This window comes from Panulirus ornatus, chromosome 51 (assembly GCF_036320965.1).
Source record: "Panulirus ornatus isolate Po-2019 chromosome 51, ASM3632096v1, whole genome shotgun sequence".
NCBI classification, from domain to species: Eukaryota; Metazoa; Arthropoda; class Malacostraca; order Decapoda; family Palinuridae; genus Panulirus; species Panulirus ornatus.
This window is the reverse complement of record NC_092274.1, coordinates 4,774,129-4,792,352: the sequence shown is the minus strand read 5'-3', so window position 1 is coordinate 4,792,352 and position 18,224 is coordinate 4,774,129. Positions and strand designations below refer to the sequence as shown.

General features: G+C 42.2%; 2 protein-coding genes across 2 annotated transcripts in view; one reads left to right on the top strand and one right to left on the bottom strand.

Annotated features, from left to right (window-relative positions):
• Positions 1-18,224, top strand: part of LOC139764861 (solute carrier family 2, facilitated glucose transporter member 3-like) — a 252,485-nt gene that overhangs the window by 14,049 nt on the left and 220,212 nt on the right. The window lies entirely within an intron of this gene.
• Positions 1-18,224, bottom strand: part of LOC139764863 (neuronal acetylcholine receptor subunit alpha-5-like) — a 41,904-nt gene that overhangs the window by 10,422 nt on the left and 13,258 nt on the right. Inside the window, exons 2-3 of the mRNA XM_071691882.1 lie at positions 16,541-17,201; positions 796-1,175 (exon numbers count right to left, since the gene is read on the bottom strand). Of these exons, the coding sequence (XP_071547983.1) occupies positions 796-1,175; positions 16,541-16,598 (438 nt within the window). The 5' untranslated portion in view covers positions 16,599-17,201. The remainder of the gene's footprint in view (positions 1-795; positions 1,176-16,540; positions 17,202-18,224) is intronic.

Below are 18,224 nucleotides of genomic sequence, written 5' to 3'. Positions count from 1 at the left end.
TGTTTAAGGGAAAAAATCTGGATGTTCTGGCTCTGAGTGAGACCAAGTTCAAGGGTAAAGAGGAAGAATGATTTGGGAATGTCTTGGGAGTAAAGGCAGGTGTTGGTAAGAGGACAAGAACTAAGGAAGGAGTAGCAATACTCCTAAACAGGAGTTGTGGGAGTGTCCATCTCCTTATATTATTGTCCAAATTGGACAAGAAAAAAGACTCCCTTAAGATCTAACACGAACAACTCATCCTCTCTACCGCAAAATCATACCGATCTACATGGACCTTACTGCAGTGGTGGGGTTTATGTGAAGTAATGATGGCTTGAGCTATGGCAGAGAGGATTTTTTCTCTGGTAGCTTTAACCGTGCTTCAAAGGTCAAGCTTGAGCTCTTAGACAAAACACATGTAGGCTATTTTTCTCCTATACTTTTCGTTTTACTCTTCCTGGTCTATCAAAACTGGAAGTGGTCATTTTTTGTGTTAAAATGAATTTCTGAGGTAGAATATTCTAATCTATATTAAGAGTGCTGAATAGCCTTGGATGCCCCAGTGTTGGCTAATGAGCCTAAATTTTATAATCCAATCCCTCTACTTTAAACTATGCCTCAGTTTAACTATGTACCATTATGTGATGTTCCTAAAGTTACCGAATCCCTAGAAACCTCTTAAACATGTACCCACGACACCCCCAAATTATCCTAGACACCCCAGGTCCATACCCCCAGCCCACCCCAAGCATGTCCCCCATGATACCCGAGGTATTCTCCCCCAAAGTACTTACCCCACACAGCATAGGTACATACCATATCGAAGTGTTTGAGGGAGATCCTGAATTTGACCACCGTTGTTGGTTGCGGCCGAGTATGTTTATCGTATCCTTGGAGCAGATGATGACGTAGTTCTTGTTCAACTTTGGTTGCATCCGAAGGTCTGAACACTTGAATATGTGGTTCTCGATCCTCCTGATGACGTGGTTCTCGATCCTCCTCCTCTCCTTCAAGGCGCTGTAGTTCTTCCTCCGGCAGATCGAAACCCTGCACCAGTTGATGCAGTGGTTCTTGATCTAGCTCCTCTTTATTCTCAGATGACAGCTGCTGAGTTAGTTCTTGCTGGACTCCGCTTCCATCCTTTGGCCCGAGTTGCTGCTGACCAAGCTGTTTCTGCTCCACTTTGGTTCCATACACTGGCCAAAAATATATAAAGCAGTTCTATATACGATCAGTACGCTCGCCGTCCGAGTCTATGCAAATCATACTCTCAAGCATGTATGTACAGTTGTATGCATACTGTGAAAAAAATCAAACACCTGTGTGTATGCATTATGATGTATATGTCGAGATGTGATGATGTGACAAATATCTAAAGCATTACATTGAGAAATTGGAGTAAACATGACCAACTTGGTCACCATATTTAGGGAAACAAAGATATGTCAAGAGAACAGCAAATGGAGAGGACAAACTATGTTGACCTCCATAACCACGAACGTACAACCCTTAAGCACGACGGTACAACCCTTGAGCACAACCGTATGAGTTTGGGTATGATGCCATGGCCTCTAACCTGACCATTTTGGTCAGGGATTAAAGGAATTTTTGAAACAGGAAAGCGAACCAGTTAACAAATGGCTTTGCGAAGAACCTAATCCATAAAAAAGAATTAGGAACATTGGGGAAACGCTGTGCTGCAATTGCCCTAAGCCAGTGGCCTGTTAAGGCTGATGCACAAAAGGCTAAGAAACGGCACTGCCTTGTGGGTGAGTGAAAGGGAAGAACAGTTGTGGATGTTATCGCTGACTGTAATTAGGATGACGGGAGAGGAGAAGAGGGGAGCTTGTGGAGGAATTTTAAAAAGTCATTGTTTGGATGTGCTGGGATTTAGGGAGGACCCATATCCTGGGGCAGGTTGTCTGGAGTGAAATTGATGAATGCATGTCATGGGAGGGCATGGAATGAGGAGTGGTATTAACGGGAATGAATGGAAATTATTAGGGAAGGTAGAAAGGATAAGGATGAGCTATATCAAGTGTGTGGAAGGGTGACTGAACATGGATGAAATGCATCAATAATAGTGTTGGTGAAAGGAAAGATTGTGATTGTGAAATATGCATGGGTATGTGTATATGCGCCTGTGAATATGAAGACTGTGCAGGGTACGGATAGAATGAAGAGTGTGTGGAGACATCTGAGGGACTAAATGGTTTTGAGAAAGAGAAAGGTGGTTGTAATGGACGATAGGAATGCAAAGGTGGGATGTGGTGAAGCTGGCGAGATAGTTGGTAAATGGTAAGTGCCTGAAGTAAATGAGAATGGAAGTTAAGTTGTGGATGTCTGTGCTGAGGGTTTTTTATTCCTACAGCTTTTTTTTTTCAGCACATGTTGATCCACAGGTGTACCCTTCCACTTATCCATATCTCTTATGCCTGGTCCTTTTAGGAATTCCCTCAAAGGAGTGGCCATGACAATATGGTCTCCACATCTACTGAAATCCAGTGATGCTTCTTCGTCTGTTGGTGCCACTGGCAGAGGTCGACTCTAGCAGTGTTTGCTGAAGCTCGTACCTCACGTCCCACCAAATACCTCTACCTAATGTTCCAACCTTTTACTTTAACTTAATTCCTGCTTTCTAGCTAATGCTCCTGTCTGCTATTTCTACCTACTGCCTGAAGGCATGACAAATTTATATATCTGTGTAGGAAAAAATATAGAGTTACGAAGAATTAGTGTGAGTTAACTGGTGTCACGTGTGACAAGGAGGGATTGTATGCTTGTGGACAGAATGCCAGCAGTCCTGCAGGTATATATGGATGAGAAATGATGGAAGAGAAGAGCAAAAGGGTTTGATTGACCATATGTCAGGTCGACAAATAGGTGTCTGGTTTAGGCTGGGGTATATATATATATATATATATATATATATATATATATATATATAATTCTTATGAGTCCACGGGGAAAATGAAACACGGAAAGTTCCCAAGTGCACTTTTGTGTAATAATCACATCATCAGGGGAGACACAAGAGAGAAATATAACAGTCAGTTGATATACATCGAAGAGACGAAGCTAGGACGCCATTTGGTAAACGTGTTTACCAAATGGCGGCCTAGCAGAAATTGTGATCCTTTCCAAAAAAAAAAAAATATATATATATATATATATATATATATATATATATATATTTTATATATATATATATATATATATTTTTTTTTTTTCAAACTTCGCCATTTCCCGCGTTAGCGAGGTAGCGTTGAGAACAGAGGACTGGGCCTTTGGGGGAATATCCTCACCTAGCCCCCTTCTCTGTTCCTTCTTTGGAAAATTAAAAAAAAACGAGAGGGGAGGATTTCTAGCCACCGCTCCCTCCCCTTTTAGTCGCCTTCTACGACACGCAGGGAATACGTGGGAAGTATTCTTTCTCCCCTATCCCCAGGGATATATATATATATATATATATATATATATATATATATATATATATATATATATATATTTTTTTTTTTTTTTTTTCATACTATTCGCCATTTCCCGGATTAGCGAGGTAGCGTTAAGAACAGAGGACTGGGCCTTAGAGGGAATATCCTCACCTGACCCCCTTCTCTGTTCCTTTTTTTGGAAAAAAAAAAAAAAGGATTTCCAGCACCCCTCTCCCTTCCCTTTTAATTGCCTTCTACGACACGCAGGGAATACGTGCGAAGTATTCTTTCTCCCCTATCCCCAGGGATAATATATATATATATATATATATATATATATATATATATATATATATATATATATATATATTCTTATTCATTTATTTTGCTTTGTCACTGTCTCCCGCGTTAGCGGGATAGCGTAAGGAAACACGAAAGAATAGCCCAACCCACCCACATACACATGTATATACCTACAGGTCCACACACGCAAATATACATACCTATACATCTCAACGTATACATGTATGTACACACACAGACATATTCTTATGAGTCCCGTGGACTCATAAGAATGTCTTGATCACGCGCAAAATTGTGATCCTTTCCAACACAGACATATACATATATACACATGTACATAATACATACTGCCTGCCTTTATTCATTCCTATCGCCACCCTGCCACATATGAAATAACAACCCCCTCCTCCCTCATGTGCCTGAGGTAGCGCTAGGGAAAGACAACAAAGGCCACATTCGTTCACACTCAGTCTCTAGCTGTCACGTAATTATGCACCGAAATCACAGCTCCCTTTCCACATCTAGGCCCCACAGAACTTTCCATGGTTTACCCCAGACGCTTCACATGCCCTGGTTCAATCCACTGACAGCATAGATACAGACATAGTACAGTCAGCCACATGAGTTCGTGACCACCCACCTTATATGTTTATGTCATCTGAGCTGGTAACACTGTAAGGGGGGGGGGAAGCAAGGTTACAGGGAACATAGCAGAGCAATGTGAAATTTTAAATAGATGGCCACTAACAAGAGTCAAATCGTTCCTGCATACAGGTGAGGTAGCATGCTTCGTATAATTGATAATGATCAGAATGCAAAGTATATATATATATATATATATATATATATATATATATATATATATATATATATATATATATATATCCCTGGGAATAGGGGAGAAAGAATACTTCCCACGTATTCCCTGCGTGTCGTAGAAGGTGGGGAGGGAGCGGGGGGCTGGAAATCTTCCCCTCTCATTTTTAATTTTCCGGAAGAAGGAACAGAGAAGGAAGCCAAGTGAGGATTTCCTTCAAAGGCTCAGTCCTCTGTTCTTAACGCTTCCTCACTAACATGGGAAATCGCGAAGTGTGGAAAATATATATCTTTCTTTCATACTATTCGCCATTTCCCGCGTTAGCGAGATAGCGTTAAGAACAGAGGACTGGACCTTTGAGGGAATATCCTCACCTGGCCCTATTCTCTGCTCCCTCTTTTGGAAAATTAAAAAAAAAAGAAAAAGTATATATAGATGTGTGGATCAGGTGTTTGCTTTGAAGAATGTATGTGAGAAATACTTAGAAAAGCAAATGGATTTGTATGTAGCATTTATGGATCTGGAGAAGGCATATGATAGAGTTGATAGAGATGCTCTGTGGAAGGTATTAAGAATATATGGTGTGGGAGGCAAGTTGTTAGAAGCAGTGAAAAGTTTTTATCGATGATGTAAGGCATGTGTACGTGTAGGAAGAGAGGAAAGTGATTGGTTCTCAGTGAATGTAGGTTTGCGGCAGGGGTGTGTGATGTCTCCATGGTTGTTTAATTTGTTTATGGATGGGGTTGTTAGGGAGGTGAATGCAAGAGTTTTGGAAAGAGGGGCAAGTATGAAGTCTGTTGGGGATGAGAGAGCTTGGGAAGTGAGTCAGTTGTTGTTCGCTGATGATACAGCGCTGGTGGCTGATTCATGTGAGAAACTGCAGAAGCTGGTGACTGAGTTTGGTAAAGTGTGTGAAAGAAGAAAGTTAAGAGTAAATGTGAATAAGAGCAAGGTTATTAGGTACAGTAGGGTTGAGGGTCAATTCAGTTGGGAGGTGAGTTTGAATGGAGAAAAACTGGAGGAAGTGAAGTGTTTTAGATATCTGGGAGTGGATCTGGCAGCGGATGGAACCATGGAAGCGGAAGTGGATCATAGGGTGGGGGAGGGGGCGAAAATTCTGGGAGCCTTGAAGAATGTGTGGAAGTCGAGAACATTATCTCGGAAAGCAAAAATGGGTATGTTTGAAGGAATAGTGGTTCCAACAATGTTGTATGGTTGCGAGGCGTGGACTATGGATAGAGTTGTGCGCGGGAGGATGGATGTGCTGGAAATGAGATGTTTGAGGACAATGTGTGGTGTGAGGTGGTTTGATCGAGTAAGTAACGTAAGATGTGTGGAAATAAAAAGAGCGTGGTTGAGAGAGCAGAAGAGGGTGTTTTGAAATGGTTTGGTCACATGGAGAGAATGAGTGAGGAAAGATTGACCAAGAGGATATATGTGTCGGAGGTGGAGGGAACGAGGAGAAGAGGGAGACCAAATTGGAGGTGGAAAGATGGAGTGAAAAAGATTTTGTGTGATCGGGGCCTGAACATGCAGGAGGGTGAAAGGAGGGCAAAGAATAGAGTGAATTGGAGCGATGTGGTATACCGGGGTTGACGTGCTGTCAGTGGATTGAATCAAGGCATGTGTATGGGGGTGGGTTGGGCCATTTCTTTCGTCTGTTTCCTTGCGCTACCTCGCAAACGCGGGAGACAGCGACAAAGCAAAAAAGAAAAAAAAAAAAAAAATATATATATATATATATATATATATATATATATATATATATATATATATATATATATATATATATATATATATAGTGGTTTTGATGCACGAGACAGGGTTATAGTGATGGGTGATTTGAATGCAAAGGTGAGTAATGTGGCAGTTGAGGGAATAATTGGTATACAAGGAGTGTTCAGTGTTGTAAATGGAAATGGTGAAGAGCTTGTAGATTTATGTGCTGAAAAAGGACTGGTGATTGGGAATACCTGGTTTAAAAAGCGAGATATACATAAGTATACGTATGTAAGTAGGAGAGACGGCCAGAGAGCGTTATTGGATTACGTGTTAATTGACAGGCGCGCGAAGGAGAGACTTTTGGATGTTAATGTGCTGAGAGGTGCAACTGGAGGGATGTCTGATCATTATCTTGTGGAGGCTAAGGTGAAGGTTTGTATGTTTTCAGAAAAGAAGAGTGAATGTTGTGGTGAAGAGGGTGGTGAGAGTAAGTGAGCTTGGGAAGGAGACTTGTGTGAGGAAGTACCAGGAGAGACTGAGTACAGAATGGAAAAAGCTGAGAACAATGGAAGTAAGGGGAGTGGGGGAGGAATGGGATGTATTTAGGGAATCAGTGATGGATTGCGCAAAAGATGCTTGTGGCATGAGAAGAGTGGGAGGTGGGTTGATTAGAAAGGGTAGTGAGTGGTGGGATGAAGAAGTAAGATTATTAGTGAAAGAGAAGAGAGAGGCATTTGGACGATTTTTGTAGGGAAAAAATGCAATTGAGTGGGAGAGGTATAAAAGAAAGAGACAGGAGGTCAAGAGAAAGGTGTAAGAGGTGAAAAAGAGGGCAAATGAGAGTTGGGGTGAGAGAGTATCATTAAATTTTAGGGAGAATAAAAAGATGTTCTGGAAGGAGGTAAATAAAGTGCGTAAGACAAGGGAGCAAATGGGAACTTCAGTGAAGGGCGCAAATGGGGAGGTGATAACAAGTAGTGGTGATGTGAGAAGGAGATGGAGTGAGTATTTTGAAGGTTTGTTGAATGTGTTCGATGATAGAGTGGCATATATAGGGTGTTTTGGTCGAGGTGGTGTGCAAAGTGAGAGGGTTAGGGAAAATGATTTGGTAAACAGAGAAGAGGTAGTAAAAGCTTTGCGGAAGATGAAAGCCAGCAAGGCAGCAGGTTTGGATGGTATTGCAGTGGAATTTATTAAAAAAGGGGGTGACTGTATTGTTGACTGGTTGGTAAGGTTATTTAATGTATGTATGACTCATGGTGAGGTGCCTGAGGATTGGCGGAATGCGTGCATAGTGCCATTGTACAAAGGCAAAGGGGATAAGAGTGAGTGCTCAAATTACAGAGGTATAAGTTTGTTGAGTATTCCTGGTAGATAATGTGGGAGGGTATTGATTGAGAGGGTGAAGGCATGTACAGAGCATCAGATTGGGGAAGAGCAGTGTGGTTTCAGAAGTGGTAGAGGATGTGTGGATCAGGTGTTTGCTTTGAAGAATGTATGTGAGAAATCCTTAGAAAAGCAAATGGATTTGTATGTAGCATTTATGGATCTGGAGAAGGCATATGATAGAGTTGATAGAGATGCTCTGTGGAAGGTATTAAGAGTATATGGTGTGGGAGGCAAGTTGTTAGAAGCAGTGAAAAGTTTTTATCGAGGATGTAAGGCATGTGTACGTGTAGGAAGAGAGGAAAGTGATTGGTTCTCAGTGAAAGTAGGTTTGCGGCAGGAGTGTGTGATGTCTCCATGGTTGTTTAATTTGTTTATGGATGGGGTTGTTAGGGAGGTGAATGCAAGAGTTTTGGAAAGAGGGGCAAATATGAAGTCTGTTGTGGATGAGAGAGCTTGGGAAGTGAGTCAGTTGTTGTTCGCTGATGATACAGCGCTGGTGGCTGATTCATGTGAGAAACTGCAGAAGCTGGTGACTGAGTTTGGTAAAGTGTGTGAAAGAAGAAAGTTAAGAGTAAATGTGAATAAGAGCAAGGTTATTAGGTACAGTAGGGTTGAGGGTCAAGTCAATCGGGAGGTAAGTTTGAATGGAGAAAAACTGGAGGAAGTAAAGTGTTTTAGATATCTGGGAGTGGATCTGGCAGCGGATGGAACCATGGAAGCGGAAGTGGATCACAGGGAGGGGGCGAAAATCCTGGGAGCCTTGAAGAATGTTTGGAAGTCGAGAACATTATCTCGGAAAGCAAAAATGGGTATGTTTGAAGGAATAGTGGTTCCAACAATGTTGTATGGTTGCGAGGCGTGGGCTATGGATAGAGTTGTGCGCAGGAGGGTGGATGTGCTGGAAATGAGATGTTTGAGGACAATATGTGGTGTGAGGTGGTTTGATCGAATAAGTAACGCAAGGGTAAGAGAGATGTGTGGAAATAAAAAGAGCGTGGTTGAGAGAGCAGAAGAGGGTGTTTTGAAATGGTTTGGGCACATGGAGAGAATGAGTGAGGAAAGATTGACCAAGAGGATATATGTGTCGGAGGTGGAGGGAACGAGGAGAAGTGGGAGACCAAATTGGAGGTGGAAAGATGGAGTGAAAAAGATTTTGTGTTATCGGGGCATGAACATGCAGGAGGGTGAAAGGCGTGCAAGGAATAGAGTGAATTGGATCGACGTGGTATACCGGGGTTGACGTGCTGTCAGTGGATTGAATCAGGGCATGTGAAGCGTCTGGGGTAAACCATGGAAAGCTGTGTAGGTATGTATATTTGCATGTGTGGACGTGTATGTATATACATGTGTATGGGGGTGGGTTGAGCCATTTCTTTCGTCTGTTTCCTTGCGCTACCTTGCAAACGCGGGAGACAGCGACAAAGCCAAAAATATATATATATATATATATATATATATATATATATATATATATATATATATATATATATATATATATATCTTTCATACTATTCGCCATTTTCCGCGTTAGCAAGGTAGCGTTAAGAACAGAGGACTGGGCTTCTGAGGGAATATCCTCACCTGGCCTCGTTCTCTGTTCCTTCTTTTGGAAAATCAAAAAAAAAAACGAGAGGGGAGGATTTCCAGCCCCCGCTCCCTCCCCTTTTAGTCGCCTTCTACGTCACGCAGGGAATATGTATCTATTTTGCTTTGTCGCTGTCTCCTGCGTTAGCGAGATAGCGGAAGGAAACAGACGAAAGAATGGCCCAACCCACCCACATACACATGTATGTACATACACGTCCACACACGCAAATATACATACCTATACATCTCAACGTATACATATATATACACACACAGACATATACATATATACACATGTGCATAATTCATACTGTCTGCCTTCATTCATTCCCTTCGCCACCTCGCCACTTCTGAAATAACAACCCCCTCCCCCCTCATGTGTGCGAGGTAGCGCTAGGAAAAGACAACAAAGGCCCCATTCGTTCACACTCAGTCTCTATCTGTCATGTAATATTGCACCGAAACCACAGCTCCCTTTCCACATCCAGGCCCCACAGAACTTTCCATGGTTTACCCCAGACGCTTCACATGCCCTGGGTCATTCCTTTGACAGCACGTCAACCCCGGTATACCACATCATTCCAATTCACTCTATTCCTTGCGCGCCTTTCACGCTCCTGCATGTTCAGGCTCCGATCACTCAAAATCTTTTTCACTCCATCTTTCCATATATATATATATATATATATATATATATATATATATATATATATATATATATATATATATATATATATATATATATACGTATGTATGTATGTATTATGGGGATAGGGGAGAAAGAATTCTTCCCACGCATTCCCCGCGTCGCAGCGTCTAAAGGGGACGGGAGCGGGGGGCTACAAACCTTTCCCTCCTTGTATTTAAATTTCTAAATGGGGAAATAGAAGGAGTCATGCAGGGAGTGCTCTTCCTCCTTGAAGGCTCAAACTGGGGTTTCTAAATGTATGTTGATGTAACCAAGATGAAAAAAAAGGAGAGATAGGTACTATGTTTGAGGAAAGGAACCTGGAAGTTGTGTCTTTGAGTAAAGGGTAAAGGGGAAGAGTGGTTTGGGAATGTCTTGGGTGTAAAGTCAGGGAATGGCGAGAGGATGAGAGCAAAGAAAGGAGCAGCACCTGAAGCAGGAGTTGTGGGAGTTTGTGATAGAGTGTAAGAAAGTAAGCTCTAGATTGATGTGGGTAAAACTGAAAGTGGATGGAGAGAGATGGGTGATTATTGGTACCTATGCACCTGGTCATAAGAGGAAAGATCAAGAGAAGCAAGTGTTTTGGGAGCTGCTGAGCGAGTGTGTTAGCAGCTTTGGATGGGGTTGTTAGGGAAGTGAATGCAAGAGTTTTGGAGAGAGGGGCAAGTATGCTGTCTGCTGTCGATGAGAGGGCTTGGGAAGTGAGTCATTTGTCTTCTGATGATACAGCACTGGTGGCTGATTCGGTTGAGAAACTGTGGAAGCTGGTGACTGAGTTTGTTAAAGTGTGTGAAAGAAGAAAGAGTAAATGAGAATAAGAGCAAGGTTATTAGGTTCAGTCGGGTTGAGGGCCTAGTCATTTGGGTGGTAAGTTTGAGTGGAGAAAAACTGGAGGAAGTGAGTGTTTTAGATATCTGGGAGTGGATTTGGCAGCGGATGGAACCATGGAAGCGGAAGCGAGTCACGGGATGGGGGAGGGAGCGAAAGTTCTGGGAGCACTGAAGAATGTGTGGAAGGCGAGAATGCTATCTCGGAGAACAAAGATGTGTACGTTTGAAGGAATAGTGGTTCCAACAATGTTATATGGTTGGGAGGCGTTGGCCATAGATAGGGTTGTGCGGAGGAGGGTGGATGTGTTGGAAATGAAATGTTTGAGGACAATATGTGGTGTGAGGTGGTTTGATCGAGTAAGTAATGAAAGGGTAAGAGAGATGTGTGGTAATAAAAAGCGTGTGGTTGAGAGAGCAGAAGAGAGTGTGTTCAAATGGTTTGGTCACAAGGAGAGAATATATATATATATATATATATATATATATATATATATATATATATATATATATATATATATATACATATATATATATATATATATATATATATATATATATATATATATATATATATATATATATATATACACACACACACACACACACACACACACACACACACACACACACACACACACGCAGGAGTAAATGAATGGTACATGCATACAAGATTATGAGACGGGGGCAATACCGGTGTAGAACTACCTCTCCGTAACACAGAAATGGTAATCAGACAGACAGTGAGAGCTATAGTGGTGATGGCATTTGTACAACACCTACATCAATCTTGCCCAAGACTCGTGCGACGATTACCAGGGTAAATACGACAATACATCAAATGTCAAGGGCAATACTAGGCACAAGTGGCCATGATGAGGCTCAATTGCTGGCTAACTTAGAAGGTAAACTCGCCATGGGCCGACATTCCCTCCTTATCCTATTGGGGAGAGAGAGTGTGAAGAGGGAGAATAAATACCAAATTTATCCTTACTCCAGTCACCGACCACGAGATTTATTCCATCTTGAGGTTAGGGCCAAGGTCACACTATGGGCATGTGTGGTATAGCCGCCTTTTGCCCCAGACACGTGTGAAAGATCGACCAGATGATAACCGGTTTTTTATTCAAACAAACCTATGTGCCCTTCAGGGGTTTAGTGAAGATATTTCACAGATTGATAGGGAAGTTTCGTGGTTTAGCACGAGGGTATTTATTTATCAGTTATTGACAAGAAATACAAGAACACGTTGCTTTAACCCCTAAAACAATATACTTATTTCTAAATCACTTCAAAAACCATCTTGAATTATTGAATACAAATAAAAGTTTTACGTTGTAAATACAATATTTTTATGGATTTTGAGGTGATGTAAAAATAAAAATAAAAATCCATTTTCACTCTATGAACTTACATGAGACTGAAATGATGGCAGGAAACATCGGTTGTTAAACATCTGCACACGACGGTAAGACCCGTGGGCACAACGCTAGGTGTGAAGGGATTTGGGAGATGATCGGTCTTAGAGGGTTTCCCGGTTTGTGCGTTTTGACGATCATCTCCCAACAAGTTAGCCTAGTAGTTAAACCAATTGATTTCGCCACACATCACGACAACTTACTCCCTACAATCGACTGAACAGTTTTTTGACGGCCTTAGGAATAAAGAACCACAAGGCATCACAGCTTCCCTAGCTGTGAAGTCTTCATAAATGTACCAGTGGAGAGGACAATAAACATAATCCTGGATTATGTTTACCTACACCATGTCTTACCTCCCCCTGAAGATGACCAGAAAAATATTGAGAGAAATGTTACGTGCCTGCACCATGGAGGCACCTTTCAGATGTCCGCAAGGCAGGCTTTATCGCCAGGTGGACGGAATAGCCATGGGGTTCCTACTTGGGGTTCTCTTTGCGTAGGCATTCATGTCATGTTGAAACTAAAGTACTGCGACCTGAGAGCATGATACCCCAGGTGTACTGCAGACATATAGACGACATTTTTATTTGCGTCGATAACTTAAACTTATTGGAAAACATTCGTGACCAACTCAAAGAAACTTCAGGCTTAAGATTAACAGCAGAGCTTAATAATAATGGTAAGATTCCTTTCTTGGATGTAATGGTAAGTGCCACAACAGGATCTTTCGTCAGCGAAGTTTACAGAAAGCTCAACAACCAAGGTAAATGCATGAATTGAATAAGTGAATGTACTCAATTTCAAGAGAAGCGTCATTCGTGCATACGTGAGGAGAGCGATCAAGTTGTACTTAACCTGGTAACTTTAACACCAAAACTTTTGACGTGTTCGTCATAAGTTGATTAACGATGGATGTCCAAATATTGAATTTGATACCATTGTGAACAGCATCATGGAGCAACATCTCGTGGCAAACAGACAACCTTACCGTGACAGCATCAAAGTTTACTACAGGAGCACATTCACATCATATCAAATGGACGAGAAGGTTGTGCGAGAAACTGTGGCCAAAAAATTGCAAGTCTATCGATGAAAACAAGGATATCAGTGATAATATACTACAACAATCCGAAAACATGATCTCTCGTCATGGACAACAATGTGGTAGGTTGCTCTGGAAGGTTGAATCATACCGATGTGGTATATGAGTACCGATGCAATACTGGGGATTGTCAGCCACACTACATTGGAAATACTACGTGCACCTTGAGCCGCCGCCTCTCGTTTCACTTACAAGAAGGTGGAATGAAACATTATGAACTAAAGCATGGAATGAAACTAACGAGGGAGATTATAGAGAATAACACCAAAATCCTCACTAATTCCAGTGATCGTAGGAGACTACAGACAACAGAAGCCATTTACATTAGAGAAAGAACCTGTCATTGACATCCAGGCAAACATGACCACCGCCATACAGTTCTTTGATGGCTCGCCAATAGGACGTAGACGGATGGGACACTGTTATTGACCCGGAACAAGCTGCCTAGTCCGCCACTGCTGGACTTCAGGAACAATGTTACGAAGGTCTGAGAGAATCAGACTAGCCCAACCTGACCTCAGTTCCACATCCGGACAATAACGGTCTCGCTTGATCCTTCTTATTATATTTAATGATGGACTTTCTTGTGTGATATTGTTCTGTTTTTTCTCGATTGTTAAGTTTTCTAATTTTATGTTTCCTTATGTTGTATTAAGATTGTACTACCCTTTATGAGATTGTTCATTAATTTAATGTTTCCATTACTTTAATCTGCTCTGGGCTCTTTTTAGTGTTTTTGTATTTTGTTTGCGTTATTTTCGTATCCAAGTTTTATGACGCTGTATTTTCTCTTTTCGGAGATCCCTGATGATGCCGCTGTGAAGGCGAAAGGTTGAATGTATTACATGGTGGACTACGGACAACTGGTGTTTGTGCACGCACGTAATAGTAGAATAATACTGAAAAAGAAATAGAGAACATAGGAAGATTTATAACTCTAATATGCTGTCGTATTCAGTTCTATGTGCATTAGAGAAAACCTGCTTCCAGCATATACTAATATAGGGGTGAAAAAAAACCACATATATTTGCTACGTGTCGTAGAAGGCGACTTATGAGGGCAGGAGCGGGGGTGCTGAAAATCCTCCCCTCCAGTTTTACTTTTCCAAAAGAAGGAACAGAGAAGGGGGGGGGGGGGGAGTGAGGATTTTTCCCCTGCTAACGCTCAGTCATCTGTTCTGGGACGCTACCTCGCCGACGCGGAAAATGGCGAATATATATATATATATATATATATATATATATATATATATATATATATATATATATATATATATATATATATATATTCCATCCTTCCACCTCCAATTTGGTCTCCTGCTTCTCCTTGTTCCCTCCACCTCTTTGTCAACCTTTCTGCACTCATTCTCTCCATGTGTCCAAACCATTTCAAAACACCATCTTCTGCTCTCTCTCAACCATACGCTTTTTGTTTCCATACATCTCTCTTACCCTTTCATTACTTACTCATACTACCTCACACCACATATTTTCCCCAAACATTTCATTTCCAACACATCCACCCTTCAAACATACCCATTTTTGTTCTCTGAGATAATGTTCTCTCTCTCCACACATTCTTCATCGCCCCCAGAACCTTTGTCCCCTCCCCCTTCCTTTGACTCACCTCTGCTTCCATGATTATATCCCTGGGGATAGGGGAGAAAGAATACGTCCCACGTATTCCCTGCGTGTCGTAGAAGGCGACTAAAAGGGAAGGGAGCGGGGGGCTGGAAATCCTCCCCTCTCATTTTTTTTTTTTTTCCAAAAGAAGGAACAGAGAAGAGGGCCAGGTGAGGATATTCCCTCAAAGGCCCAGTCCTCTGTTCTTAACGCTACCTCGCTATCGCGGGAAATAGCGAATAGTATGAAAAAAAAAAAAAAAAAAAAATATATATATATATATATATATATATATATATATATATATATATATATATATATTCCTATTAGTTCACGGGGAAATATTCTTCATCATAGGTTAGGTTAGGGTTAGGTCAGGTGATAAAAAGTAATAAAAAAGAGTGTGGTTGAGAGAGAAGAAGAGGGTGTGTTGAAATGATTTGGTCACAATGAGAGAATGAGTGAGGAAAGAGAGAGAATGAGTGAGGAAAGATTGACAAATAGGATATATGTGTCAGAGGTGGAGGGAACGAGAAGAGGGAGACCAAATTGGAGGTGGAAGGATGGAGTGAAAAAGATTTTGAGCGATCAGGGCCTGAACATGCAGGAGGGTGAACGGCGTGCAAGGAATAGAGTGAATTGGAACGATGTGGTATACCGGGGTCGACGTGTTAGTGGATTGAACCAAGGCATGTGAAGCGTCTGGGGTAAACCATGGAAAGTTTTGTGGGGTCTGGATGTGGAAAGGGGGCTGTGGTTTCGGTGCATTATACATGACAGCCATAGAATGAGTGTGAACAAATGTGGCCTTTGTTGTCTTTTCCTAGCGCTACCTCGCCCATGTGTGGCGGGGTGGCGACGGGAATGAATAAAGGCAGCAAGTATGATTTATGTACATGTGTATATATGTATATGTCTGTGTATGTATATATATATATATATGTATACGTTGAGATGTATAGGTATGTATATGTGCGTGTATGGACGTGATTGTATATACATGTGTATGTGGGTGGGTTGGGCAATTCTTTAGTCTGTTTCCTTGTGCTACCTCGTTAACGCGGGAGACAACGACAAAGTATAATAAATGAATAGATGAATATATATATATATATATATATATATATATATATATATATATATATATATATATATATATATATATATATATATATATAGAGAGAGAGAGAGAGAGAGAGAGAGAGAGAGAGAGTTCTTTCCCTGAACTATCTTTCATGATGAGTTAGGCCACACCTTCCGTGTCGTAACGGACCAAACAAACATCTGTACTCTTACATGACTCAGCCCACAGACACCCTACCCTCACTCTACACTGTAAAAAAATTGAGTCTGACATTTACTATTTAATCTTATTATGTAAATAAAGTGTGACTTCACTGGCTCCTCTTGGTGAAGGGGTGATGAAGTCAGCAAACTCATGAACACTGATATATTTGTTTTGAGTCATAGAGGATGAGAAATCATATGTTTGTGTGGAGGCTGGAATAAATACATCACATAAATCAAACACAGACACGGCTTACCGACCTGAAGATACACACACACACACACACACACACACACACACACACACACACACACACACACACACACACGCGCGCGCGCGCGTCCCTCTAATAGTGACACTTACCATGAGGAGCAAGAAGGGTGAGGAGCACGCCAACACACAGGTACTCCAAGCCTGCCATGCCCTCTGGTCTTGTGGCGAGTCCTCAAGAGATGTGCAATCGCAGGCTACTGTCGTGTAGTGCAGCGTATGCCAACCACATGTGGCGTCATGTACAGTATGTGAGGTGATTACTTCTAACCTAATATGGCGTGTTATGGCTTAATTCTATTTTTTGTTTTGTTTTGGGTGGGTGTGGCGTGTTGTCTCTCCTGTGTCGTGTTCTGACGTTCTAACTAACCATGACGTGTTCCCCTGAACTATGGCATGCTTTGGGTAACTGCGGCACACACTAAGGATGCATGGCCTGTTCTAGCCTACTGTGGCGTGTTCTACCGAACTGTGGCCTGTTCTAGCCAACTGTGGCGTGTTCTACCGAACTGTGGCCTGTTCTAGCCAACTGTGGCGTGTTCTACCGAACTGTGGCCTGTTCTAGCCAACTGTGGCGTGTTCTACCGAACTGTGGCCTGTTCTAGCCTACTGCGGCGTGTTCTACCGAACTGTGGCCTGTTCTAGCCTACTGCGGAGTGTTCTGGCTTGACGTCTTGCAGCGTCACGTGCTGTTGTGGTGTGACCCCCCGGCTTCCGTAACACTCCAGGCAACCAGAGCAGTCGCAAGTTTCGTCTGAAAAAGGAGAGGGGAAAAAAATGAATTTCACTTGCCAGTAATATATGGAATATATATCTTCATGTATTACTATTAGGGAGAGACATGACATAGGTAAGTATAACATGGTCCTCCCTCGTCAACCAAATGACTTAATGAGGCCCAACGATCTTTCACCCGGTTTGGGATTGTCAAGCCGACCCTTGTAAGAGGGTTGACCTACGTAAGTAGTTAAGTAGTTAAGCACTTTCTTAAGCGGTGGGAAAGGACAGGAACAAGTTTTATGTGGTGAGTGGAACGACCCTTGAGCAAGAAAGGTACGACCCTTGAGCACGACGATAGTTGGGCACAGCGGTACGACCCTTGAGCACGACGATAGTTGGGCACAGCGGTACGACCCTTGAGCACGACGATAGTTGGGCACATCGGTACGACTCTTGAGCACGACGATAGTTGGGCACAGCGGTACGACCCTTGAGCACGACGATAGTTGGGCACAACGGTACGACCCTTGAGCACGACGATGGTTGGGTACAGCGGTACGACCCTTGAGCACGACGATAGTTGGGCACAACGGTACGACCCTTGAGCAAGACGATAGTTGGGCACAACGGTACGACCCTTGAGCACGACGATAGTTGGGCACAACGGTACGACCCTTGAGCACGACGATAGTTGGATACGAACGTAGTCGTACATGTCAATGGTTATGCACTTGTTCCATGAATATCGTTGAACGAAAAAAAAAAAAGATAAGGAAATGTACTTCTAACAGAAATATATATACTTCGAGTTACGTATATTTACAAATCCTACGAGTATACCACAAGCCACACTACGCGACAATTACGTATAATACTTACATAAGCACGACACTCCGGTCGTCCTTCCTCAGGTTATGTTTACATCTGTCTCAGGGCATCCGTGCCCCGTCTTCCGTCAGACTCAGTCGTGTCGTCAACACGCAAATTCATCACGATAAGGTCAGGGGTCAGAGTCTGTGTGTGGGGCCGACATATCCCTGTTAGCTGAGACGGCCTG